Raw genomic sequence first — 26,933 nt, 5'->3', positions numbered from 1 at the left:
GTGTTGTTTTAATTTTTTAATGTCTTGCTACAAACAGTAGCCAACGTAGAAGCGATATGAAGGTAGGTGATTTTAATTTTTGTGTCGCATTTTTTTATTTCACAAACCAATAATTCTTTTGTTTTCTAATAATCATTGTTTACCTTATTTTGTGGGGTGTTGAATTTAATAGTTTTGAGTGCCACATATTGTAACCTATTTTGTAGTTTTGTTATTTCACAAACCAATAATTCTTTTTTATGTTCCAATAATCATTGTTTACCTGATCCCTATATCCCTTTTTCCTGGCAAGAATGCTCTAAACCTTCACGTGGTTCTTGCTGGACAAATTACTTAGTAATTTGACCAATTAGAGCAATCCTTAAATACGAATTTTTTGCAATATCGTGAAATTTTATAAATATTAAAAAAATTCGTTAAGGTCCCAAGGGGTGTTTGCCCGAACATGGTTTTTTTTACAATCGAAGGGCTTAATCTTCTGCAAAAATAAAAAAAAATCAGGATATAAAGGGGGTGAAAAAAAATCAGTTGCATTGCTTGAATATGAGAATAAAAATGCAGAAATTAAATACAGTTAAGTTTTAATTTGTAATGGAAACATACTAGAATGGTCAGTAGATGTTCTACAAAAGTGATATGCAAGTCAGCGTAACAGCTTATTTATGTTTTTACAATGATTTACGATTATTTTCATAATTTTCCTGGTGTGAACTTGGCTGTAGAAAACGAGATATCAATTTATTTATTATAAATTATCATACAATAAAGGACAAAACAGTATAGATTCTTTCGTATTGGTATCACAACAATTTAATTTAAGTAAAAGAACATGTATTTTTTCTCGAATGATTTGTTTGGGTGAGTAGTCCACTGGTCCACTGCAAAATTCCGTCGCGTGGCGTTGCCAACATTTTTTTGGTGCGTTTCTATTTTTAGTAACTTTTCATCTGTCAAACCATCCCAAAACATTCTTTGTGTATATTTACACAAATCGGCGTTATTTCCAGTGCAATTTATTTGTTTATCAACCGTAAGTAATAAAAGCGCCCCGTTAGCACCTTGCTTTATTTGTGGCTCCTGCAGGTGCATCGACCCTTTGCCCCCTTGACCCAGACCCGGTGCCAAACAATGTCGCTGACCTAATCATGAACAAACACCTCTGTGTCTTCCTGCTCGCAACATCGACGATTCTTGGTAAGTGTCTAAATGCACCCATTGCCCCAGCACGCACACCACGGCACTTTTCCATTGAGCGGAATGTTGGAAATGTTGGACATTTTGCGCGTCTTGACTGTCTCGCAACTGCTGAGGCTGTTGGTGCGTTCGCGCTCCGAGTCCTCGAAGGGGGCCCCGAAGCGGTGCTCCGACCGGTCGGTGCACACCGAGAAGGAGCGCTCGCGGTGGGGGCGCTCCACGCTGGTGAGGGTCCCCCGGCGGCTCTTTCGGTGCTTGCGGTGCCGTTTCTGGTCGTTATCTGGTTTTTAATCAATTAATTATTACATTCAAGTAGGCGGTGGCGGTGACATACGCACTCTTCGTGTCACTTTTTCACAAAAATTAGGACAAAATTTTTTTTAAAGACAACTCTTTTTGTAGGCAATACAAACAACATAAACAATTTAGTAATATAGAAAACTTGAATAGGATGAGAGATCATAAAAATCAAGTTTAACAAACTAGGGAATTTAAGTTTAACAAAGCGTCATTATTACCTTAATTCGCAATTAAATGCGTGATTACGTGGTCACGTGACCAAATTGAACAAATGTGATTGGTCCATTCGGATTGTTGACTTTTAACAACGAATAAATTTTAACGAAGCTTTAATTTAATGCGGAATTAAACTAATTCCCATTTAAAATGCACTGAAAATGTTAAGTTAATCTGGATTTAAAATTTGATTGCAATTTATTAAATGTGATTAAAAATAACACAATTCCGTATGTCGAATCTAGGAAAATTTTAAAAGACAAAATACTAATAAAATATTTTTTATTAGTTCTTAGTTATTAGTAGAAAGTAGGGAAAATAGATGTTATTCAGTCAAAATATTTCTGCTTGTCAAACACATTACGAAAAAATAAATTCTAAACTAAATTCATGTTTTTTTTTGTTTTAATTTACGTTTTTATCTTCTCCAATCGTGTTCTTAATTAAATTAATGAAAAATGTTTCTGTGGTAAAACCCTTAAAAATTTAAAGGATGTTTAAAGGTTTAAAGCCGTTAATTACTGTTGCCATAGCAATAACCAATAAAATCGCTAGATTTGCGATTTTAACGTGTGTTTAATTCTGACTGCCCGTTAAAAAAAATACAGGATATGCTTTACTGTCTGTTCAAAAGTAACTATCGGTTTAAGGTTGCATATCAGTGTTGTCAACTTGGTAAAATTTTCAAATAATCTGTAAAAAATTCTAAACGAAACACAAGTAAAATCTATTAGAGAATGTAGAAAATATAGAAAAAAAGTAGAAGAAGAGCAGTATAAAATAATTTTGAGTAAAGTCTAGAAAATAGTTGTAAAGACGAATTTATAAAAAAAAATGTAAAGATGGGTTTGTAAAATAAAGAATTTGTAAAAAAAAGATCTTAGAGAGAGCTTTTATTGAATCATAGAAAAACCTTAAGACAAATTTTGAGAAAAGTACAAATCTTTTAAAATTGAAAACGAAACTACGGAAGAATTAAAAAAAAATGCATAATGGGATCTAAAAAAAATTTTGGAGAATATAATCTAGAAAACAACTGTAAAGAAGTATCTAAATTTATAAAAGAATTTTGAATTTATAAAATAATCTAAAAAAGAGATCAGATTTCAGATCTAGAAAGTGTTGTAGACAAAAAATTGAAGAGAATTAAAAAAAATCTAAGAAAAGCTAAAAAATATAATCTAAGAAAATTCTAAACGAAACTATTAAAGAATTCTGAAAAGGCAGAGTAGAATCGAAAAGAGAATTTTGGCGAATGTAGAAAAAGATGTAAAATAAGTGTTTAATAAATAATTTTGAATAAAATCTAGAAAATTATTTTAAATAAGTGTCTGGAAAAGAATTTATAAGAGGATCTAAAGAAAGAAGAGTTCAGATTTCAGGACTTTAGACATTAATTAAACGAGAATTTAAAAAAATCTGGAGAAAACTAGAAAATACATATAATTTGGAAAAATTCTAACCGAAACTAATGAAGAGTTTTGAAAAGTCAGAGTACAATCAAGAGAATTTGAAGAGTGTAGAAAAAAAAAAAATAAAAAGTGTTTTGAATAAAATCTAGAAAATAACACTGTAAAGAAGTATTTAAAAAAAAATATAAAATAAAATTTTATAAAATTATTTATAAAATATTTTTTTTATTACACAATCTAAAAAAGAGTTTAGATTTCAGATTTAGAAAGGGCTTTAGACAAGAATTGGAAAAGATTTTTAAAAAAAATCTAGAGAAAGTTAAAAAATACATAGAATCTGGAAAAACTCTAAATGAAATTATTGAAGAATTTAAAAAAAACTGAGTAGAATCTACAAGAGAATTTTAAGAATGTAGAAAAAACTGTAAAAAAATGAAAGTAAAGAAGTTTATACAATAATCTAAAGGGTGAATTCTTCAATAATTTTGGAAAATTTTAAACGAAATTATTGAAGAATTTTAAATGGACACAGAAAAAATTTAGAAAAAAATGTAGGTAGAAGGAGAATTTGTAAAATAATTTTGAGTAGTCTGAAGCGTCTGAAGAAGAATCTATAAAAAAAATTAACCTAGAAAAGTACCAATGAAAAATCTGAAAAAAAGTAAAGAAACAAAAAAAACGTATGGAAAAATTTTAATTTTGGAACAATTTTGAAAATACGCAGATGAAATCTGAAAGAGAACACAGTTTCACTGAGAAAAATCTTTAGGTATTTATTTTATTTATGTTGTTTTTTTCTTACTGGTACTATAAATAAACATTCCTAAAATATATTCTTGTTTAATGATTTTTACAACACTTTTGAGTGACACACTGGTGCATATGTCACCTGAAAACCTACCTTTTTTCTCATCTTTGACATGGACGTGTTTTCTATCCGGGCTCACCGACACACTTTTCCGCGCCTTTTTCTCCTCCGGTTTCTTTTTCTCAGATCCGGAACTGGAAGTTTTAGGTTCCGGTGTTTTCCGGGACTCCACACTTGGCGTTTTTTGATGTTTCGGTTCAGAAGCACCAAATTTTATATCAAAAATTGAGTTTTTCTTTTCTTTTTTACCCTTAAAATGGATGGAAACCTTCCTACGAAAACTCTCTTTCGGTGATTTTTTCTCCTCAGTGTTTTCGGTCTTTGACGTTTGAAATTTAAGATTTTCCTCATTTTCGCTCGAAATCAAATCGGACGAGTTGGTCAGTTCTAGAAGATTAGTTTTTGAGCCTTTTTGAAAATTGTCAGGGTTGTAACGCGAATTGAAAAAATCCGAATTTTGTTCGGCGAAAAATGGATTTGTTTGATCACAATTGTTGAGTTTTTCCGCCGATTTCGAGTGTAAACTTTCGAAACTGTTTTGTAAGTTTTTGTATTTTTCGAAACCGAGCAGTGGCATCGGGTTTGGCATTAGGACAACGTTTAGTTCACTTTTGTACGGTTTTTGAGTGCTATTTTCGGCAGCTTGGTCGTTGGTAATTTTTAAAATATCCTGAGAAATTGATTCAATATCATTAAGTAGTTCTTCTAAATTCCCTCCATTGCTGAAAGTGCTCCTACTGGGGGTACCATCAAAGGGGTGATTGTCAGTTTTTACCAATAAATCAGTCGTGGTTTTGCCCATTGATGGTACCACCGATGGTTCACTTTTCGGCACTAGAACCATGTTCTGGTAAAAATTGCTCGCATTAGTGGTCACCACTTTCTCGGTGTAAAATTCATCATCACTTTTACTTATCGTAATGGGCGAGAAAAAATTTTTCGGTTGGAGGTTCGGTAAAGTGTTTGATTTTTCGTAAGTCTGGTCTGGTTTAATAATATTTTCTTGAAGCGAGCTTTTGTCGGAATTTTCGGTACTGTTTTCTTCCGGAACGACCGATAAATGGTCGAATTCCGAGTGGAGGTTTTTCATGTTGGTTTTTTGGACGTTTTCGAGGTTTTGCGACGTTTCAACTTCTTCCGATTCTTCACTGCATGTGCTACAACTTTCCTAAAAATACGTTCTAGAGCGTTTTTTTTTTTTTTCGGATAAAGTACTTACAGAATCGCTGGTACTACAGGTGGTTGAGGAGGAGGAAAATTCGTATTCTTTTTCCTTGAGGAGTTTGTCGAGTTTGTCGTATTCGTCACGCAAACACCAGATTTCTTTTTTGAGCATTTCATTTTCACGTTTTAATTTTTTTATGTCGTACTGACCTTAAAAAAATGGGACGAATGAAACCAAAATTTTAAAATTCAGTCGTAAAGTGTGTTATTGTTCAAAATTAGAACGTAAACATGTCGAAGGTGGTCATGATTTCTGAGTGGAAAAACAATTATTTACGTAACTAGAAATCGGTTTTGTAACCAGAAACCTATAAATCACAATTTTAATTTGTTCGTTTCACAGTTTTTAAAACTATGTCTCATAAATTTAGGGTTTTAATTTTTTGCCAACTGTTCCAGTGGCGTAGTAAATAATCTTGGGACTATACAGGGTTATTCTTTTATGGCCTACATTAGAAACTTTTTAACTTCTTATATAGCTAGAACTTTAGAAGTTTAACTAAATTATTTACAAAATTGTTAAGCTTCCAGAACCACGAGATTTTAGCGCCAACTTTCAAATTTTATATGGTAACCACACATTTTTATTGCATTTTTTATTTAAAAACATCATGGTAGCCTTGCAATGTGCCAGTTGACGGTCTTGACGATTTCAGAAGACTCTTTATTTTTTTGGCTATCAAATGCAAAAAAAATATTTATTTATTATAAAGGGTTAAAAAGTTGTGATATTTTTAAATGAACCCTTGCAAATATAAATTTGCAAAAAAGATTGACTTAACGTCAAAAACTATGACAGATAAGTACTGACAATAAAAATACATTTTATTCAGACTCAAAAAGCGGATTCAAAAATGCAAAAATATGTATGGTTACTATTTAAAATTTCAAAGTTGGCGCCAATTTCTCAGTGTTATGGAAGTTCAGCCATTTTGAAAACAGTTAATTTGAACTCAGAATGGTCGATTTCGATCTTATACAAAGTTTTAAAGTTCTAGCTATATTAGAAGCTAAAAATCTTCTAATGTAGGCCCTAAAATAGAATCAGTCTGTATAATGTGAAGTTGGACTTTGTTTCACTAGTTTTTTTCTTGTCTTTTTTTAATGTTTTGATTTTTTGTAATTTGTGTTTTTCATTAACACTTGGACTTCTTTATTCGTTTCACATTTTCGAAACTTTTTTCTCTTTAATTTAGGGTTTTAATTTTTGAACAACTGTTCCAGTGGCGTAGTAAAAATCTTAAAGGTACTTAAAAACTTGCAAAGTCCATAATTATTTGTTTTGTTCTTTGTGTTTTAATTATTTTTTGATCATTTTCAAAAAAATCATAGTAGCCTTGCAATTTGACAATTGGCAATCTTGAAGATTTCAGAAAATCTTTTGTTCTTTTGGCTACCAAATTAAAAAAAAATCACTTATTGTAAAGGGTTTAAAAGTTGTGATATTTTGAATGATCTCTTGCAAATAAAAATTTGCATAAAAAATTTACATATGTCAAAAAGTATGACAGATAAGTACTGACAATAAAAATACATTTTATTCAGTTTCAAAAAGCGAATTCAAAAATGCTATAAAAATATGTGGTTACTATTTAAAAATCAAATTTGGCGCCAATTTCTCATTGTTATGGAAGTTCAGCCATTTTGAAAATAATGTATTTGAACTCAGAATGGTCGATTTACATCTTATACAAAATTTTAAAGCTCTAGCTATATTTGAAGTTAGAGTTTCTAATGTAGGCCCTAAAAAAGAATCAGCCTGTATAATGTGAAGTTAGACTTAATTTATTTGTTTCACTAGTTTTTTCTTTTTTTTTTAACGTTTTGTCGTTTTTTTCATTCCTTTATTCGTTTCATACATATTGAAACTTTTTTTTTCCTTTTAATTTAGGGTTTTAATTTTTGGCCAACTGTTCCAGTGGCGTAGTAAAAATCTTAAAGGTACTCAGAATTTTGCAAAATTTATAGTTATTTGTTTTGTTCTTTATGTTATTATTATTTTTTGATCATCATTTTCAAAAAATCATAGTAGCCCTGCAATTTGACAGTTGACAATCTTGAAGATTTCAGAAAATCTTTCGTTTTTTTGATTATCAAATTTAAAAAAATCACTTATTGTAAAGGGTTTAAAAGTTGTGATATTTGAATGATCTCTTGCAAATAAAAATTTGCATATAAAATTGACATATGTCAAAAAGTGTGACAGATACTTATCTGACAATAAAAATACATCTTATTCAGTCTCAAAAGGCGAATTCAAAAATGCAATAAAATGTGTGGTTACTATTTAAAATTTCAAAGTTGGCGCCAATTTCTCATTGTTATGGAAGTTCAGCCATTTTGAAAATAATGTATTTGATCTCAGAATGGTCGATTTACATCTTATACAAAATTTTAAAGCTCTAGCTATATTTGAAGTTAAAGAGTTTCCAATGTAGGCCCTAAAAAAGAATCAGCCTGTATAATGTGAAGTTGGACTTAATTGATTTGTTTCACTAGTTTTTTTATTTTTTTAACGTTTTGTCGTTTCTTGCATTCGTTTATTCGTTTCATACATTTTGAGCCTTTTTTCCCTTTAATTTAGGGTTTTAGTTTTTTGCCAACTGTTCCAGTGGCGTAGTAGAAAATTATAAATTACATAAACTTGGTTGTTGGAATTTTTTATTTGTTTCACTGTTTTTTAAATACTGGTATTTTGGGTTTCAATTTCATTTTCAACACTGTAAATTTTTAGCACATCTTTGAACCCAGAATGACAATTTTAAACATCTAATTTAAGCCAGCGTTGGTGTAAATATGCCTCAGCTGGCTGTGTAATTAATCATAATTATTTTTGCGCAGGTTTGTGCCTAATTGAATAAAATGAAAGTTGGGCTTTGAAACGTCAAATTTTCATGGCCTACTTTTCGCGTAAAAATACACAAAAGAAAGCTCAGTGATTATTCGATTGTTATGCAAATAATTTTTTCTTTGATTCGTTATTTATAGGACGTTTAAAAATTTGAGAGCTTCAATCATATTTGCCTATTTATTATGCTTGGATCGCTTATCTAAACTAATATTTCTCGGGTTATTGATTGACGCATGATTTTGTTTGTTGAAAATGATTAGAATGTCATTTGTGTGTGTGTTTTTTTTAATTTAATCTCATATCTCTTCACTAGAATTGTGTATTTTTAGACAAATGATTCTCATCCGTTTCTCCTTGTTTCGAATGTAGTGTCGTAAAATTCTCGACTTAATTAGTGTTTAGCCCAATTAATTAAAGAACAAAGGATTAAATAAGAGAAATTGAAGATAATTTTAGTATCTTTATTACTTTGCCAGTGGCGGAGCAATTATTTATTGAGACATAAACATTCGGCAAAAAAATGTTTGAAGTTCCACTTAATCAACGAGTGAATTAAGTAAATCGATTGAAAATTTTCTATTTTTTGTGTGTTCGCGCGTCTATTTGTAGAAGTCTTTGGTTTTCAAGGTTCGGTTTATTTTCTGCGTGTGTCAGCACGCTAATTATTTCTGAAATTGCTGTTATATTGAGAACGTTTTATTGCTCGAGAAACCGCAAATATTTGACAACTCATTGAACATGAAGTGGAGAAAATTTTTTTTTGGAAAGTTGAATTTGATTTCTTCCTGTTTAGACGCAATGGCACGAGGCCAAGGCTCGTGGATTATTATATTTTGTAATTTTTATGTCGTGTTAACGCGAATTCCTGGAGTATTTTCTACCAAAGTGTAGAAATAGCACACTAATTACAAAAAAAATGTATTTTTGGTTGACTGTTTTTTCGTGTTTTTTTAATATTTATTTACTTGTTCTACATATATTTTGCTTCCTTATTTTTTATGGACACTTTATAGCATGTTTATTACGTGTAAGTAGTTCAGTTTTTATGGTTTGTAACAGTTTTTAAGTTCTAACGCTCATTTGTTACGTTTTTAAAATACGGATGAATTATGTATGTATTAAAAAAAATTGTTGGTTTTTGACTGGTGTTTTGGTTTATGATTTTTTAATGTTTGATGAAAAATTCGACAACAATATTTTGGCAATATTCCAAATTTAATTTTATCACTCAATATAAAGAAAACAGATTTATGTTTTAACTATAGAATTTATATGTTTTTCTTTTTTTTTCCCTTCTTTTTTGTCTTTTTTTTCTTTCTTTCTTTTCTGAAGTTTGCGTTATTATGGCTTATTATTATTAACTATGTAATAAAAAGTCTAGTAATGTCAGGTCAGGTCAGGTCAATAATATTTAATTATGGTTTATTATAAATTTTTGTGAATTATGTGAATTAGTGAATTACTCAGTCTGCCATCGAATTTTAAAGTTTTTGAATGAAAATGTTGGATAAATCGAACGTTTTTTTAGTTAAGAGCACAACTTTATCTTTTTTTTCGAAAGTTTTTTGGATTAAAAAAGAAAATAATGAGTTAAAATTTTATTTTTTGCAATTATTTCAAAAACTAAGAGATAGATATAGAAGATGTTGACTAAAGTCTCCATAAAAATTGATGTTCTTTTGATGCTCTTGAAAAAACAGTATCATTCCATTTGAAAAAAACTGTTATAATTATTTTTTTGAATATCATTTTAAAAAAATCATAGTAGCCTTGCAATTTGACAGTTGACAACCCTGAAGATTTTAGAAGATTTCGATCTTTTGGGTACAAAATGCAAAAACAATTATTCACTTATTGTATACTTATTGTATTGTATACTTTGTTTTTCTTTTTTTTTTTTCTTTTTTTTCTTTCTTTTTTTTTCTTTTTTTTCTTTCTTTTTCTTTCTTTTCTTTCTGATGTTTGCGTTATTATGGCTTATTGACTATCTAATAAGAAGTCTAATAATGTCAGGTCAGGTCAGGTCAATAATATTTAATTATGGTTTATTATAACTTAGTGATAATCATTTTCAAAAAATCATAGTAGCCTTGCAATTTGCCAGTTGACAACTCTTAAGATTTTAGAACTCTTCGATCTTTTGGTTAACAAATAAAAAAAAGTATTCACTTATTGCATTGTATACTTTATATTTTCTTTCTTTATATCTTTATTTTATTTTTCTTTCTTTTTTTAAGTTTTTATATTATTCACTATCTTATTCTTATTCACTATCTGATAAAAGGTCTAAGCATGTCAGGAGGGTACTTAACTTTTTTAAATCTTTTAAATCAAAACTTAGTTTATTTTTTGTTTGTTATCTTATTACCTATCTTTTCTTTTTTTGTTGTTTGTTGTTATTATCTATATTTTTGGACATTTAACTTGGTACAGATACTATTTTATAATACATATTTTTGAATGTATACAGGGTGATTCAAAAGTGTCAGACCATCCCTGGTATGATGATAAGGTTCAGTGAAACTTAAAAATGAAGTCAAATTTTTTCCCAAGCAACTTGATTTTTAATTTTTTATATTTTTTTTATTAGTTTTTTTTAGTAACCGATTTAATTGTTTTTCTTTATTATATAATTTGCAAGTGTTATTTTTTCAGATATCTGTTTAATGTTGCAATATTTGTCTTTTTTGTTAAATAAAAATAAAAAATATGTCAAACAATTTTTTGATATAGGAACTTTTAACCCACTTTGATGTTCTTTATCACGCTACCCATGAGTTGATCCGAGACTTATGAATCACCCTGTATATCTTTAAATTTGTTTCTTTTGCTTACTTTTTGTTGATTTTTCATTTTTTATTTATTATAGTAATTTTTTTCATTGTATTTTATCTTCTTCAGTTCTTTATTTTGACTATGAATTGGAAATTGATTTCTTCTGTTATGACATATGAAATTTTTCCAATATCTCTTTCAATAATTGATCACTTGATCAGTAAATATTTTTAAAAATATATTAAGCAATGTTTTCAACAAGTCTAAAACAAGGAAATAACATCCTATTTGGTATATTTTCATAATGGTTGAGACAAAAAATCTATTGGCAACACTGTTCTTGTTGACAATCTCTAATTTGTTTGTTATATCAGGCTATTTCATGTGGCACTTGATGATAATTCGGTTTTTATAGCCAATGGTACCAAAATTTAAAATTACATACTGCCAACTTGATAAAAATCAATCACAACCATTAGCAATAGAAACATTGCTAAAAATATGTTTTATTTACAATTTTTTAAAAATTTACACGTGGCTATAAAATGACGAATAGAATATTTATATTTTATTACTTCAGTGTTTTGGTAAAAATAAATATTTTCGTTGAAATAACGTCAAAATTTTATGAACTGTTGAATAATTTGGAGATTATTGCTTTATCGAATTTTGTACCTCTTTCAATTTCGGCATTGATATTGATGGTCCTTAACCTAAGTTCTTCGTTTTCGTAGATCATTCCTCTGGAGGATTTCCGATCCAACCTAAAGAAAAAAAATTTAGAATTTTTACTGAAATGTTTCCCAAAAAAAAAAAAAAAATCAGTTAAATACAAAGCCGTCTCAACCAAAATCGGTGTTAGATCAGTGTAAACCAAAATTACCAAACCAATAACTGACCTGCGAACACGTGTATCCCTGGAAAATTGAAAAAAAATTGATTTGAGTTGAAAAAAAATCGTGTTTTCGAGCTTTGCAGTGCTTTTTTTCTAGTTTTTTTATTTCGTTTGTTTATGACATGTTACCTTCGGTTCGGTTTAACGTTATTATCCCGTCTTCTGGTTCTCAGCATGTTCATCGATTTCGACATAACTCGCTTTTCTGTTAATCGTTCAAAAACACGAAACGTCGAAATCCGTAAATAAACACTTCACACACAACCATTTCACGTTTATTTAAATTTGTCACTGATTTTAACTGTTTACACCGTTGAAAATCACCATTTTCGCTCCAAGGTGGTTGGTTTTTGGCAATTTGACCAATCACAGAGCGCAGCTTTCGACCCCGCTAACATGACTAACTTTGAGTCGGATCCGATTCGAATTTGTTTCGAAAAGTGAGCGAAGCAACGCACGTCGGGACGCCGCCTCTCGCTCTCGCGCGTTTGTGGGGCGTCGCGACGCTCTTAACTGTTTATAATCGGAGGAGATCTAAATTTATCAGAGACTTATTTCGAGAATGTCGATGTGTTGTGTGTGCGACTGTAGGCGTGGTTTGGAAAATTGGATTTTTGATTTTAATTTTTTTTGTGATGGGATTTAGGTGGCGAAGGGTCAAGGAGGGAAAAATTTGATGAATTTGCGCGAAAATAAATATACAGTGTGTTTTGTTGATATTTTACAAATTAGGGTTACGTCAGTCGATAAATCACAACTTGTGTAAACAAAAGTGGATGAATTATAAATATTTTTTTGGTTTAATTGTCTAATGCCTATTCAAGGTTTGTTTTGATTTTTTGATTTATTCGATTAGAAAGCGGGGATTAGGCAATTGGGGATTTTTCTGCCAACTGGGTTACCTATTTTTCGGTGCCTCATAAATATTGTTTGAGCTGGAATCACATAAAAAAATTAGAAAATGATTTTTTTTTGCTTTTTTTTTTGGATAATTTTTGCGAAATAATTACGTTTCTGGATTAAAAATGTGTTTAAGTGGTTGAAAAAATTGAAATAATTTCTTGTTCAACCAAATTATATTATTTTTCAGTTTACTTTTAATGAAATTTCGCTCAAAAATAAACGAATTTGCATAGTAACATTAGTTTATTCATTTTGTTTTTGTGATTGTGAGGCCTTTTTTGATGAAATCTTACAAAATAAATAAGTTTAACGTTCAAAAATAACCCAAATGGTTTGAAGCAAGAGAGAATGAATATCAATTCCATAAAATTTGGTGATTTTTTAATCAGTTTTAGCGAAATTTTTGGAGAGAAAAAATTAAAAAAAAAACAAATTAGACTTTATTTTAGAATAGTTTTGTTGATTCTTTGGTTTGGTTTGACTAGTTTTTACGTTTTTTTGGCTAAATAACGTGCTAAGCACTCAAAAAAAGGCAAAAAATATGTGATTTTTTTAACTTAATTTGATAATTTTTTGTTTTTTTTAGCGCGATCTTTAAACTTAAAATTTTAACTCAAATGAAAACATAATTTTCTACCAAATGTTTTGGTTTTTTGGGTTATTTTAGCGAAATTTCGACTAGAAAGACTTAAAACAAGAGAAACTAACATCAATTTCTATTTATTTAGTGATTTTTGACTCTTGTTTTCCACAAGAAACTGAGAATATAACTCCAAATACTTGTTTATTTGCTCGAAAATTATAGAAATATGAGATTTTTCGGCCAAACTTTTCAGTTTTTCGTTTTTTTTTTTTTTTAGAAATTTGGCTTAAAAACGAGCTGAATCGAGTAAGTTTTTTTGTTTCTGGCTGAAAAACGTGCTAAACATTCAAAAAAGCAAAAACTATGTGATTTTTAACTTATTTTGATAATTTTTCGGTTTGTTTGAGCGAAATCTCTGAGCCTAAAATTTTAACTTAAAAGAAAACCTAATTTTTGATCAAATGTTGTGGTTTTTCGGCTTATTTTGACGAAATTTTGCTCAAAAGGAGTTAAAACAAGAGAAACTAACATCAATTTCTATTGATTTAGTGATTTTTGACTCTTTTTTTTTCTACAAGAAACCGAGAATATGACTCAAAATGCGTGTTTACTTGCTCGAAAAATATAAAAATTACACATTTTTCGACCAAACTTTTTAGTTTTTTGGCTTTTCTTGAAGAAATTTGGCTAAATCGAGTGAAACAAATCAAATATGGTTTGGAATAAATAAATTCAAACGCACTAAATTGCCCGAAATAAGCTAAAATAACATTAATTTGTGTTAAATTTTGAAAAATTTTGGGCAAATTTAGCGAAAACAATCGAAAAAATTTGGTTTTGATCTCCAAAAATGTACTTAAAACTCTCAAAAAAGTACTCAAAAACCTTCAAAAAAGACCATTTTCGGCAAATTTTGGTGATTTTTCAGCTTACTCGTAACGAAATTTTTCGAAATAATTAGATTTTTGGCCGAAAAATATGCTAACATACTCGAAAAAAAAAACACAAGAATTATGATGTGATAGAACTTTCGCTAAAAAAGTTTGATCAAAATTTATTTTGAAAAATAAAAAAAGATATATAAATAAAAAAGTAAAAATATGCTAAATTAAATCAAATTCGATCGAATTTTGTGATTTTTCAGCTAGGAAAAGGTAAGGATGACACCACTTATAACAATACCAAAATTTTGTTTTTTTTTAAATTTTATTATTCAGTTTTGGACAAATATTATAATACTATGCGATCAAAAATGACCTGAATCAGAGCAAGCCGTGAAAGTGAAGTATAACTTTAGCTACAGCATAAGGCAACATAATCTCTACAGTGCGGTCGTAAATAAACAGAAATTCTCCAATTTTGAGACACGCTGTAGAAACAATACAGATAAAAAATATAAGAAAAAAACACCAAAAAAGAAACAACCCACAGATAATTAACACAAGACATTTATACAAAACATAAATTACGAGGAAAAATACTCTTAGAAGTTTGACATTTAAAGTTTTTGCTAAAAAAAATAAAAAGAACACATTTTCTACCAAACTCTATAATTTTTTTGAAGAAATTTCGCTCAAAAACGAAATAAATCAATTGAAACAATTCAAATAAAACACAAAATTACGCAAAATAACTTAAAAACCATCAATTTTTATCAAATTTTATAATTTTTCAGCCAATGTTAGCGAAATTAATAAAAAAGACCACCGTTTACACTTAAAAAAATGTGCTTAAACTCTTGAAAAAGACCAAGTTAAATCTTCCGCTTATTCTGGTCATTTTTCAACTTACTTTTAACGAAATTTTGTTGTAAAATCTGCTAAAACACTCAAAAAAAAAACAAGAAGTTTAACATTTTTGACTAAAATTTGTACAATAAATTTCTTGTTAAAAAACGAGCTAAATTAAACAATATAAGCTAAATTAAACAATATAAGCTAAATTAAACCAATTTCGATTTGATTTTGTGATTTTCAGCTACAAAACGCTACGGTTAACACTATTATAAATAATAACAAAATTTTGTTCTTTGTTTAATTTTTATGCAATTTTGCACAAAAATAAAGTAAAGTGATAAAAAAACACCATTTTTCACTTATAATTTTGTGAAAATAATTATTTAAACTGAATATTATTGTAATTTTAAGTCGATTGCGTATGTATGCAAAATTTCATCACGTTCGGTTGTTAAAAAAAACCATTGAAAAATCAACTTTTTTTTTGGACGAATTTGTTGTTTTCCCAGTTTTTGGCAACGACAATGACTACGACGACTATGAAGAGGACCTAACCCCCCACAACGCCTCCTCAAACTCCACCCTTGTCTTCATCCGCCCCCTTGCCAACCTATCAATCGACACCGCCACCAAAACCATTCGTCTAACATGCGAAGTACAAAACCTGGACCTAAACAACACAAACCGTGTCACCATCACATGGCGCAAAAACTACGTCCCGATCGAACGTAGCGATCGCATAATTATTCGAAAATCAAGCAAAGACAACAAACATCGTTCCACACTACGTATCAACGAAATTGAGTTCTTCGATCGTGGTTTCTACGATTGTACGGCGTCGAATGGCGTCGATAAAATCCGATCGCAGGCGCTTGTGGACGTCGCGACGGACTCGGGACGCGTCGACAGCACCGTGGCGCTGAAATTCGACGGCGAAATCACCACAATACCGGCAGGGACTGTTTTTGACGCCAAGTTGCCGGAACTGCCACACGAAAAAATCACCAACACTTTTCAAATGCAATCGCAACGGCCTTACAATCTCAGTGAGCCGTTCTGTCAAGTGTATCTAGGGGAGACGTGCAAAGACTACTTGGATAATCAGTATGTTTTTGTGCAGCCCCCGTATAGTCAAAAGGACATCGAACAAATGCTAAGTGATGCTTTTTTGGTCATTTCGCAGTCAAAGTATGTCGGTTTTTTTTTTTTTTTTGTAAAGCTTAACTGTTTTTTCAGCGATATTTCATCGAGTTGTAATAAATTCGCACGTCCAAGTTTGTGTTATTCGGCGTTTCCTTTGTGTACCGATCCGAAACAAATAAATATGTATCAGACGACGAAAATGGATCGGTTTAAGTTAGATAATGTCGGTTTTAAGAATTTGAGGAATAAATTGGGGAGTTCGTTGAGGAGGATTTGTAAAGAGGATTGTCTTTTGTTAGAGACTGAGTTGTGTAGTAAGGAATATGCGATTGCGAAACGACATCCAGTTATTGGAAAGACTTTGGAATTGGAAGAGTGTCAGTTTTTGCCGAATGAGACCGAAGTCAGTTCGAGAAATTGTCTCGAGTTGGGTGTCGATCATGAAAGTGTTAATAAAGGTAAGATTTTTTCAAAAAAAAAAATGCATCGATCAATTTTATTTTAATACATTTTTTTGGCATTATTTTTTTTGTTATACTGTTTTGTTGTTCTTATAAATAACTTATCGTTCAAATGACATGAAATTAAAAAAAATTAATCGATCAATTTAATTTTTATAAATTTTTTGGTATTATTTCAATATTTATGACATCATTTTTTGTCATACTGTTTTATTGTTCTTATAAATGACTTATCGTTCAAATGACATTTTTTCAAAAAAAAAGAATATATCAATTTAATTTTTGTAAATTTTTTGGTATTATTTCAATATTTATGACATTATCTTTTTTTGTTATACTGTTTTGTTGTTCTTATAAATGACTTATCGCTCAAATGACATGAAATTAAAAAAAAATGAATCGATCAATTCAATTTTTATAAATTTTTTTGGTATTATTTCAATATTTATGACATCATTTTTTGTCATACTGTTTTATTGTTCTTATAAATGACTTATCGTTCAAATGACATTTTTTCAAAAAAAAAGAATATATCAATTTAATTTTTGTAAATTTTTTGGTATTATTTCAATATTTATGACATTATCTTTTTTTGTCATACTGTTTTATTGTTCTTATAAATGACTTATCGTTCAAATGACATTTTTTCAAAAAAAAAAGAATATATCAATTTAATTTTTGTAAATTTTTTGGTATTATTTCAATATTTATGACATTATCTTTTTTTGTTATACTGTTTTGTTGTTCTTATAAATGACTTATCGCTCAAATGACATGAAATTAAAAAAAAATGAATCGATCAATTTAATTTTTATAATTTTTTTGGTATTATTTCAATATTTATGAAATCATTTTTTGTCATACTGTTTTATTGTTCTTATAAATGACTTATCGTTCAAATGACATTTTTTCAAAAAAAAAAAGAAAATATCAATTTAATTTTTGTAAATTTTTTGGTATTATTTCAATATTTATGACATTATCTTTTTTTGTTATACTGTTTTGTTGTTCTTATAAATGACTTATCGCTCAAATGTCATGAAATTAAAAAAAAAATGAATCGATCAATTCAATTTTTATAAATTTTTTGGTATTATTTCAATATTTATGTCATTATCTTTTTTTGTTATTCTGTTTTATTGTTCTTATAAATGACTTATCGTTCAAATGACATGAAATTTAAAAAAAAATGAATCGATCAATTTAATTTTTATAATTTTTTTGGTATTATTTCAATATTTATGACATCATTTTTTGTTATACTGTTTTATTGTTCTTATAAATGACTTATCGTTCAAATGACATGAAAAAATGCAGTATTATAGGCAGGTCAGGTCAGGTCAGGTCAGGTAAGTCGTATACAATGCCCCAACAAAAAAATTACCATTTTTAAATGAAAAATTTTTTTTTTAAGTTGTAGATTGTTGTTTTTTAATAGAAAATAAAGGAGCTGTGCTTTTTAACCCGTTTAAAGTTGGTTTAAACTCTCTATACCCTGTATATTTTTTGCACTGTTTTTGGTAGAGATAGATATGACAAAATAATATTAAACAATCACAAAGAAAAAAGATTAGGTAAAAAAATAAATGATAACGTAAACAATAATTAGAAATTTATTGACTAGTTTAAGGAAAAATACTATTTTTTGCACGCTCTGTAGATTCAAATCATGTTTTAACTTTTATTGATTCGAATAATTTGCTAATTTTTGTAATACTGTTTTTATGAAAAAAATTTAAGTGCAAATGACATAAAAAATGCAGTAAAGTCAGGTCAGGTCAGGTAGGTCGTGTACAGTACCCTAACAATAATTTAAAAAAAATAAAATAGCCGAGGAAAGGTTTATTTTTTTTTTATTTTTAAATAACACATTTTTTTTCAAATTAATATATATTTTTGTCGCTTGTTATTTTTTCATAGAAAGTAAAACATTTGACCTTTTTAACCTATTTATATTTTTTGCATCGATTGGTTGATAATGATAGATATGACAAAATAATATTAAACAATCACAAAGATAAAAAAGATTAGATAAAAAAATAGATGATAACGGAAACAATTATTAGAAATTTATTGACTAATTTAAGGAAAAACACTATTTTTTGCACAGCCTGTAGATTCAAATTATATTTAACTTTTATTGATTCGAATAATTGGCCATTTTTTAATCATATTTCGATTCACTGACAAGCCGTTTTTTTATAATATTTATGACGTCATCTTTTTTTGTTATACTGTTTTAATGTTTTTATGAAAAAACTTAAAAGTTCAAATGACATGAAAAAATGCAGTATGATTGATAAGTCAGGTCAGGTTAGGTCAGGTCAGGTCAGGTAGGTCGTATATATTATCAATAATTTAATAAAAGTGACAATTTTTTAATAAAAAAAAATAAAAAAATTCACTCAGTTGAGCTGTGTAACTCTCTGTAACACTCTGTATATTTTTTTGCATCGTTAGATAATTATAGATGTGACAAAATAATATTAAATATTGTATCCATTTAGGATTATACTTAAAAATAAGTTACAAGGGGGCGAACACCACACTCAAACACCCGGTATATTCATAATATTGTTAAAGAAGAAGTTAAAACAAGGGTTAAACAAAAATTACTTATTACTATGGTAGCGCTCAGCTCCGTTTGCGTGTGCGTCATCTGACATTTTTGTCACTACGTTTACATAGCAGGGGCATAGCAGTCAAAAACTGTCAAATATTTTTTGAGGTTACGAAGTGTTTAAATTATGAGTTGTTACAAAAAATACAGATTCACAAAACAAGAACTAATAAACGCAGAATCAAAAACCTAACGAAACGCAAATCACAAAACACAATAAACGAACAGAAAATACTTGCGATTAACACCGATAACACTTTCGACAACCATGCGACGACGTCTATAATTTACTGTCAATGTCAGGTTGACAAATTCGTGACACTTGACGGTGTTGTCGAAGTGCACATGTAAATTAAAGTCAAGGATATCACCCTTAGATACCCTGTAGTTGTTTAAATTTGCAATGTTTTTGATATTTTTTTACAGCTTTGTGTTGGCAATGAAAAAATTAAATTGATGACGCACACGCAAATCGAGCTGACCGCCACTATATATTAATTTGTTTGGATTAATCTAATTATATTTTTTTATTAATTTTCCAGAAATTTTTATTCATCATAAGGAAATAAATTAAGAAATCGCCACAATTTTTTCATATTTTGAAATGAGGAACAAATTTTAAAATTAATAATTCTCTCAAATTCTTTATTAGTAACCACAAGATCGTTTTTTGCTAGTCTTTAATGTGAGCTAAAAAAGTACAAGGTGTGTTAAAATGATTGTCATTTATGAGTTTCTCATGTAAAGTCAGAAGTGCCGCTTTATAGAACTACTTACAAGCACTTATACATCGAATATTCTCTCCAATTTGGAATTAAGCTTCGATAATAAAAGTGTTTTTTTCACATTATAACATTTTAGTTGCTTTTTAACGTAATTGACTGACAATTTATGACAGTTTTGACATATTTTGACAACGAACTTATATGGATAAAGCAGTACAATTTTTTTAGGCAGAATCATTTTAACAAACCTTGTGTAATCAAAGAACAAAAAAATAAACACATCTTGCATCAAATGTGTATTGTTTTTTAACAAATCGTTTATTTGATAGCAATTTTGTAACGTTTAAAATCTCTTAAGTAACGGTTACAGGTCTACCAACCAAAAAAATGCATTTAATTTCGTTTCAAACTCAGTTATTTTTTCTCAGTCCGTAATAAATCTGTAATTTTTATTAAAATAACTGTGACTGAATCATCGTTCTGATATCAGAGCAAATTAAAAAAGCCAGTTAAATAAATGCTTTAAAAAAATGAACGGGACGTGTCATTTTGAACGTGCGGGAAATTCAAATAAAAAAATTAATTCTCTGCTGTGCTACTTTTAATGAAAAATTAATAAAGAAAAAATAATAAAGCGTTTTCCAAAAAAAACCTTTTTTTTTGTTGAATATTTTAGAAATTAATTGGCATTACTAAAAATATATCAATATACAACGTGATTTTTTTAAAACGACTGGCTTTGTATAATTTTTATTTATGGCCCCATTTCAAAAATTCAAAAAATTTATTTGTTGTGCTTTTAATGTACTACAAGCTGATGCTTTTAATTTTTTTCTATATATTTATTTATTTTGGGCAACATTCCACTTTTTTACTGTAAATTGGAACCCCTATTTTTTTTTACATATTTGGAAAATACCAACAGGTGCAATATGTTCTACTTTTATTAAAAAAATTACCAAAGAAAAAAAATTATGAAAGTTAATAAAATCTAGTTGTATGGTAAGATATTAAATAACAAGATTAACGTCAATATTTTGACTAAAAAATTTTACAGCGCCTGACTTTTTTCAAAAATCAGCGTTATATACCTAAATTTTTTTACAAAATTTAAAGATTCGTGCTTTTGCATGGTTATTGGATCGCGTCCTTTTGTTAGAAAATGCATGTCTGAGGAAAAGATCCGGTGAACAGTGAAATTTTTGCATGAAATTTTTTTGTACCCTGAAGGTAAAAAATATTGTAACTTCAGTCATTTGATCACCTCCTGTATTGAACAAATTTTTAGAGGATACGTGTTATTGGGACAACGGCGAACTATACAGGGGTGTTCAAAATATGAGCGAACTTGGTAACAAATGTTTAAGGTGGGCCCACCAATTCCACATCCATTTATCCGAACACCCGGAACTGACAGGTCATAATTATTGTCGGTTAGTTTAATAATTACAATATCAAATAAATTTTAAACGCTCGAATTGTAGTAATCCAGGTGGCGTTGAATCGCAGCCATTTTGTTACGTCGATGGTGACCCGATTCGGCGTGAAACTTGTGACGTCACTAAGTGCAGTAAGTTTGCAATTTGTGCATTTTTGTTTTAATTAATTATCGTTATTTCACAGCCTACGTTGTTTGGATGTATGTCATTGGTATTTTCATAGCCATCTCTGTTTTTAGTGTGGTTTTATTTGGGGTTTTTTGTTGCCGACGAAGAAACAAACTTGCGCGCAACTTACAAAATGTTAGACATTTGTTTAGTTGTTGTACACTTTTATTTATTCAATTTTAGATGAATGTTCCTGTCGCTGATAAGAATATTTACGGTAGTGGGAGTCCCACAGCCCCGCCCATGGAACTAAACAGTCTCCTCCCACCAAATATTCCTCCACAACGCAACTCCCATTCGACCAAAAACGGTTATCAGAACGTCCCCCAATATACTTACAAAGAAGTTGCTTTTGTGGAGGAGTTGGGCGAGGGTGCGTTCGGTAAAGTGTACAAAGGCGAATTGAAAACAAAAAATGGGAAAATTTTTGTTGCTGTCAAGTCGTTGAAAGAAAATGCGAGTGCCAAAACTCAGGCTGATTTTCAGCGCGAGATTGAACTGATTTCGGAGTTGAAACATCCGAATATTATTTGTTTGTTGGGAGTTGTGGTAAAACAGGAACCTATGTGTATGTTGTTTGAATTCATGTCAGAAGTGAGTTGGAATCAATTTTTTGAAGTTAGAAATTGTTACAATGTTTTTAGGGTGATTTGCATGAATTTTTGATCTCAAATTCGCCAAGTGAAGGCAAAAGTTTGACACAGAACCAATTTTTACATATCGCCATACAGATCGCACAAGGAATGGAATATCTGTCCGATAATCATTATGTTCATAGGGATTTGGCGGCGAGGAATTGTTTAGTTTCCAAAGATTTGGTTGTTAAAATTAGCGATTTTGGACTCAGTAGAGATATGTACAGTTGTGACTACTACCGGTAAGTTATTTGTATTTTCTCAAATACTTGACATTTTCGCCGAAATCGGCTCTTGAAAGGTGGTTTTTGCGTTTTTTTCGAAAACTATAGACTTAGAGCAAATGTTAAAAAAACATCAGAGTGCGCTTTAAATTATCTATCTCCTACTGAAAAATTTAATAATTTAATAATAATTTAAATTACCACTTCTATTTTTTTTATTTCTGTTTCTCATTGCTTTCGTGTGTTAGTTTTCGGTTAATGTCTTGCTTTTATTTTCCTATTGATCTTTATTTTTAGACTCTGTTGTTTCTTGAGTATCTTCAACTTTTATTTATCTCTAAATCATTCTTTTTCTTGCTTAGAAACTCTAGCCTTGATTTAGTTTTTTTTATAATTTACATAATTAAATGTTTATTTTAACTTTTAAATGTCAATTTTTCCTAAACGCCCCGAATCGTGTTTATCGGTCAATAATTCCGGAACTATTAGATATAACCCCATTAAATTTATTATCATTGGAAAGCTCTTTTGATTATCCATTTTTTGAAAAAAAATTCGTTGGTCTCCGGCTAATAGTTTTCGAGAAAATTGATAATAATACCAAAAAAAACGAGGTAAAATTTATGTGTTGATAACTTGAAAACTATTGCGAATTTTGCAATTTGCTCAACGTCAGTCGATTCCTCGGATCATTTTACATCAGTTTGCATCAAAATAGTGACGTTTTTGTCGATAGTTTAGCCGTAGGTGTAATTGAGAACAATTGAAAATTTTCTAAACATTTTATCTACAAAAAACAAAAAAATATTTTTTTAAGTCACTCTAGCCAAGTTTTATGTACTTTTCTGTCTTTACAACCCTCTACGTCCCTTAAAAGTGCAAAAAAAGTTAATAGGTTTGATTTGAAGACGTTTGTTTTTTTGATTTTTGTCGAGAGTTTGGACGATTCCGGTATCCGGAGCGTTTATCGGGCAATAACTCCGGAACTGTTAAACGTAACCCGTAAAGTTTATTATCATTGGAAAGCTCTTTTAATTATCCATCTTTTGAAAAAAAGTTCGTTTGTCTCCGGCTAATAGTTTTCGAGAAAATTGCTAATAAAACAAAAAAAAACAAGATAAAAGTTATGTGTTGATAACTTGAAAACTATTAGGAATTTTGCAATTTGCTTAACGTCAGTCGATTCCTCGGATCATTTTACATAGGTTTACATTAAAATAGTGACGTTTTTTTCGATAGTTTAGCCGTAGGTAATTGAGAACAACTGAAAATTTTCTAAACATTTTATCTACAAAAAACAAAAAAATATTTTTTTAAGTCACTCTAGCCAAGTTTTATGTACTTTTCTGTCTTTACAACCCTCTACATCCCTTAAAAGTGCAAAAAAAGTTAATAGGTTTGACTTGAAGACGTTTGTTTTTTTGATTTTTGTCGAGAGTTTGGACGATTCCGGTACCCGGAGCGTTTATCGGGCAATAACTCCGGAACTATTGGACATAACCCGTTAAGTTTATTATCATTGGAAAGCTCTTTTAATTATCCATCTTTTAAAAAAAAGTTCGTTGGCCTCCGGCTAATAGTTTTCGAAAAAATTGCTAATAAATCCAAAAAAAAACAAGGTAAAATATTTGTGTGATAACTGGAAAACTATTATGAATTTTGCAATTTGCTCAACGTCAGTCGATTCCTCGGATCATTTTACACAAGTTTACATCAAAATAGTGACGTTTTTGTCGATAGTTTAGCCGTAGGTGTAATTGAGAACAATTGAAAATTTTCTAAACATTTTATCTACAAAAAACAAAAAAATATTTTTTTAAGTCACTCTAGCCAAGTTTTATGTACTTTTCTGTCTTTACAACCCTCTACGTCCCTTAAAAGTGCAAAAAAAGTTAATAGGTTTGATTTGAAGACGTTTGTTTTTTTGATTTTTGTCGAGAGTTTGGACGATTCCGGTATCCGGAGCGTTTATCGGGCAATAACTCCGGAACTGTTAAACGTAACCCGTAAAGTTTATTATCATTGGAAAGCTCTTTTAATTATCCATCTTTTGAAAAAAAGTTCGTTTGTCTCCGGCTAATAGTTTTCGAGAAAATTGCTAATAAAACAAAAAAAAACAAGATAAAAGTTATGTGTTGATAACTTGAAAACTATTAGGAATTTTGCAATTTGCTTAACGTCAGTCGATTCCTCGGATCATTTTACATAGGTTTACATTAAAATAGTGACGTTTTTTTCGATAGTTTAGCCGTAGGTAATTGAGAACAACTGAAAATTTTCTAAACATTTTATCTACAAAAAACAAAAAAATATTTTTTTAAGTCACTCTAGCCAAGTTTTATGTACTTTTCTGTCTTTACAACCCTCTACATCCCTTAAAAGTGCAAAAAAAGTTAATAGGTTTGACTTGAAGACGTTTGTTTTTTTGATTTTTGTCGAGAGTTTGGACGATTCCGGTACCCGGAGCGTTTATCGGGCAATAACTCCGGAACTATTGGACATAACCCGTTAAGTTTATTATCATTGGAAAGCTCTTTTAATTATCCATCTTTTAAAAAAAAGTTCGTTGGCCTCCGGCTAATAGTTTTCGAAAAAATTGCTAATAAATCCAAAAAAAAACAAGGTAAAATATTTGTGTGATAACTGGAAAACTATTATGAATTTTGCAATTTGCTCAACGTCAGTCGATTCCTCGGATCATTTTACACAAGTTTACATCAAAATAGTGACGTTTTTGTCGATAGTTTAGCCGTAGGTGTAATTGAGAACAATTGAAAATTTTCTAAACATTTTATCTACAAAAAACAAAAAAATATTTTTTCAAGTCACTCTAGCCAAGTTTTATGTACTTTTCTGTCTTTACAACCCTCTACGTCCCTTAAAAGTGCAAAAAAAGTTAATAGGTTTGATTTGAAGACGTTTGATTTTTTTATTTTTGTCGAGAGTTTGGACGATTCCGGTACCCGGAGCGTTTATCGGGCAATAACTCCGGAACTATTGGACATAACCCGTTAAGTTTATTATCATTGGAAAGCTCTTTTAATTATCCATCTTTTAAAAAAAAGTTCGTTGGCCTCCGGCTAATAGTTTTCGAAAAAATTGCTAATAAATCCAAAAAAAACAAGGTAAAATATTTGTGTTGATAACTGGAAAACTATTATGAATTTTGCAATTTGCTCAACGTCAGTCGATTCCTCGGATCATTTTACACAAGTTTACATCAAAATAGTGACGTTTTTTTCGATAGTTTAGCCGTAGGTAATTGAGAACAACTGAAAATTTTCTAAACATTTTATCTACAAAAAAACATAAAAAAAATAATTTTTTTAACTCACTCTTGCAAAGTTTTATGCACTTTTCTGTCTTAAGAACCGTTTATATCCTTTAAAAGAGCAAAAAAAGTTAATAGGTTCGATTTGAAGATGTTTGATTTTTCTGATTTTTGGCGTGAGTTTGGACGATTCCGGTACCCGGAGCATTTATCGGGCAATAACTCCGGAACTATTAGAGATAACTCGTTAAGTTTATTATCGTTGGAAAGCTGTTTTAATTATCCATCTTTTGAAAAAAAGTTCGTTTGTCTCCGGTTAATAGATTTCGAGAAAATTGCTAATAAAACCAAAAAAAAAACAAGTTAAAATTTATGTGTTGATAACTTGAAAACTATAACGAATTTTGTAAATTACTCAACGCCAGTCGCTGCCTCGGACAATTCTACATAAGCCACCATCAAAATTATTACATATTTTTGAATAGTTTTGCCGTAATTAAAAAAAAATCGAACTCAAAACAGGGTCCAGTCAAAATCCCTGTTGCCCGTCCGCTGGATGCCCCCCGAATCCATCCTCTACGGCAAATTCACGACCGAAAGCGACGTCTGGTCGTACGGCGTCGTCCTCTGGGAGATCTACAGCTACGGCCTCCAGCCCTACTACGGCTACAACAACCAGGAGGTGATCAACATGATCCGCTCCCGCAAACTCCTTCCATGCCCCGACGCTTGCCCCAGCTACTGTTACGCGCTGATGGTCGAATGCTGGGCCGAACTTGCCGTCCGACGGCCCAGCTTCGGCGAAATCAGCCACAGATTACGCGTTTGGAAGCAAAACGGCAACTTGAACGGTGCCTATTTCAAAACGACGGACAGCCATAAAGGCGGCCACAGCTCCAAGTCGGAGGAGGACAGCGCCACCTGGGAGCGCAAACGGCTCCACGAGAGTCAGAGCAGTCTCACGAGTCGCTCCTCGAGTCTTGGCAACAAAACGCAAAGCACGAGCTTGAGCAACGAGCAGTCGAGGAATCGGCGGAGCCACAGGAGGAAGGAGGATTCGCTGGACCGGGCGATGAGCCCCAAAAACACGATTGTTAATTCAAACGGGGATAATTTCGAGATAAGGATTACACATTGATTGATTGATTTTTTTGTTCCTGGTCAATTTATACCAAATTTTTACGTTGAGTATTTATCCGTTTTTTATGTCTTTTTCTATGGTGTGTCGTGTACGTCAGTGTGTGTTTATAAAATATATCCAAGTTTTTTTAATTAAATCTTTATTAACAA

At 30.2% G+C, this 26,933-nt stretch overlaps 2 protein-coding genes across 3 annotated transcripts; one reads left to right on the top strand and one right to left on the bottom strand.

The window, feature by feature from the left end:
- The first annotated feature begins 654 nt into the window (after nucleotides 1–654).
- On the top strand, nucleotides 655–26,933 carry LOC663368 (tyrosine-protein kinase transmembrane receptor Ror). Its single transcript, XM_008196640.3, has 10 exons — nucleotides 655–1,030; nucleotides 1,084–1,194; nucleotides 15,467–16,145; nucleotides 16,194–16,558; nucleotides 21,195–21,339; nucleotides 21,391–21,476; nucleotides 21,530–21,648; nucleotides 21,697–22,107; nucleotides 22,158–22,390; nucleotides 26,166–26,933. The coding sequence occupies exons 2-10, from the start codon at nucleotides 1,146–1,148 to the stop codon at nucleotides 26,779–26,781; spliced, it is 2,703 nt and encodes a 900-aa protein (XP_008194862.1). The 5' UTR covers nucleotides 655–1,030; nucleotides 1,084–1,145; the 3' UTR covers nucleotides 26,782–26,933.
- Nucleotides 713–12,232, bottom strand: LOC103313421 (uncharacterized protein). 2 transcript variants are annotated; one of them, XM_064358230.1, is made up of 6 exons: nucleotides 11,865–12,232; nucleotides 11,740–11,757; nucleotides 11,516–11,604; nucleotides 5,210–5,364; nucleotides 4,024–5,158; nucleotides 713–1,474 (listed from the first exon to the last, which is right to left on the bottom strand). In XM_064358230.1, the coding sequence occupies exons 1-6, from the start codon at nucleotides 11,927–11,929 to the stop codon at nucleotides 1,203–1,205; spliced, it is 1,734 nt and encodes a 577-aa protein (XP_064214300.1). In that variant the 5' UTR covers nucleotides 11,930–12,232; the 3' UTR covers nucleotides 713–1,202. The 2 variants fall into 2 exon arrangements, with proteins under 2 accessions (XP_064214300.1, XP_064214301.1); XM_064358231.1 differs by lacking the exon at nucleotides 11,740–11,757.

The sequence above is a fragment of the Tribolium castaneum genome, chromosome 8 (assembly GCF_031307605.1).
Source record: "Tribolium castaneum strain GA2 chromosome 8, icTriCast1.1, whole genome shotgun sequence".
NCBI lineage: Eukaryota > Metazoa > Arthropoda > Insecta > Coleoptera > Tenebrionidae > Tribolium > Tribolium castaneum.
This window is presented reverse-complemented; position numbering and strand designations above follow the sequence as displayed.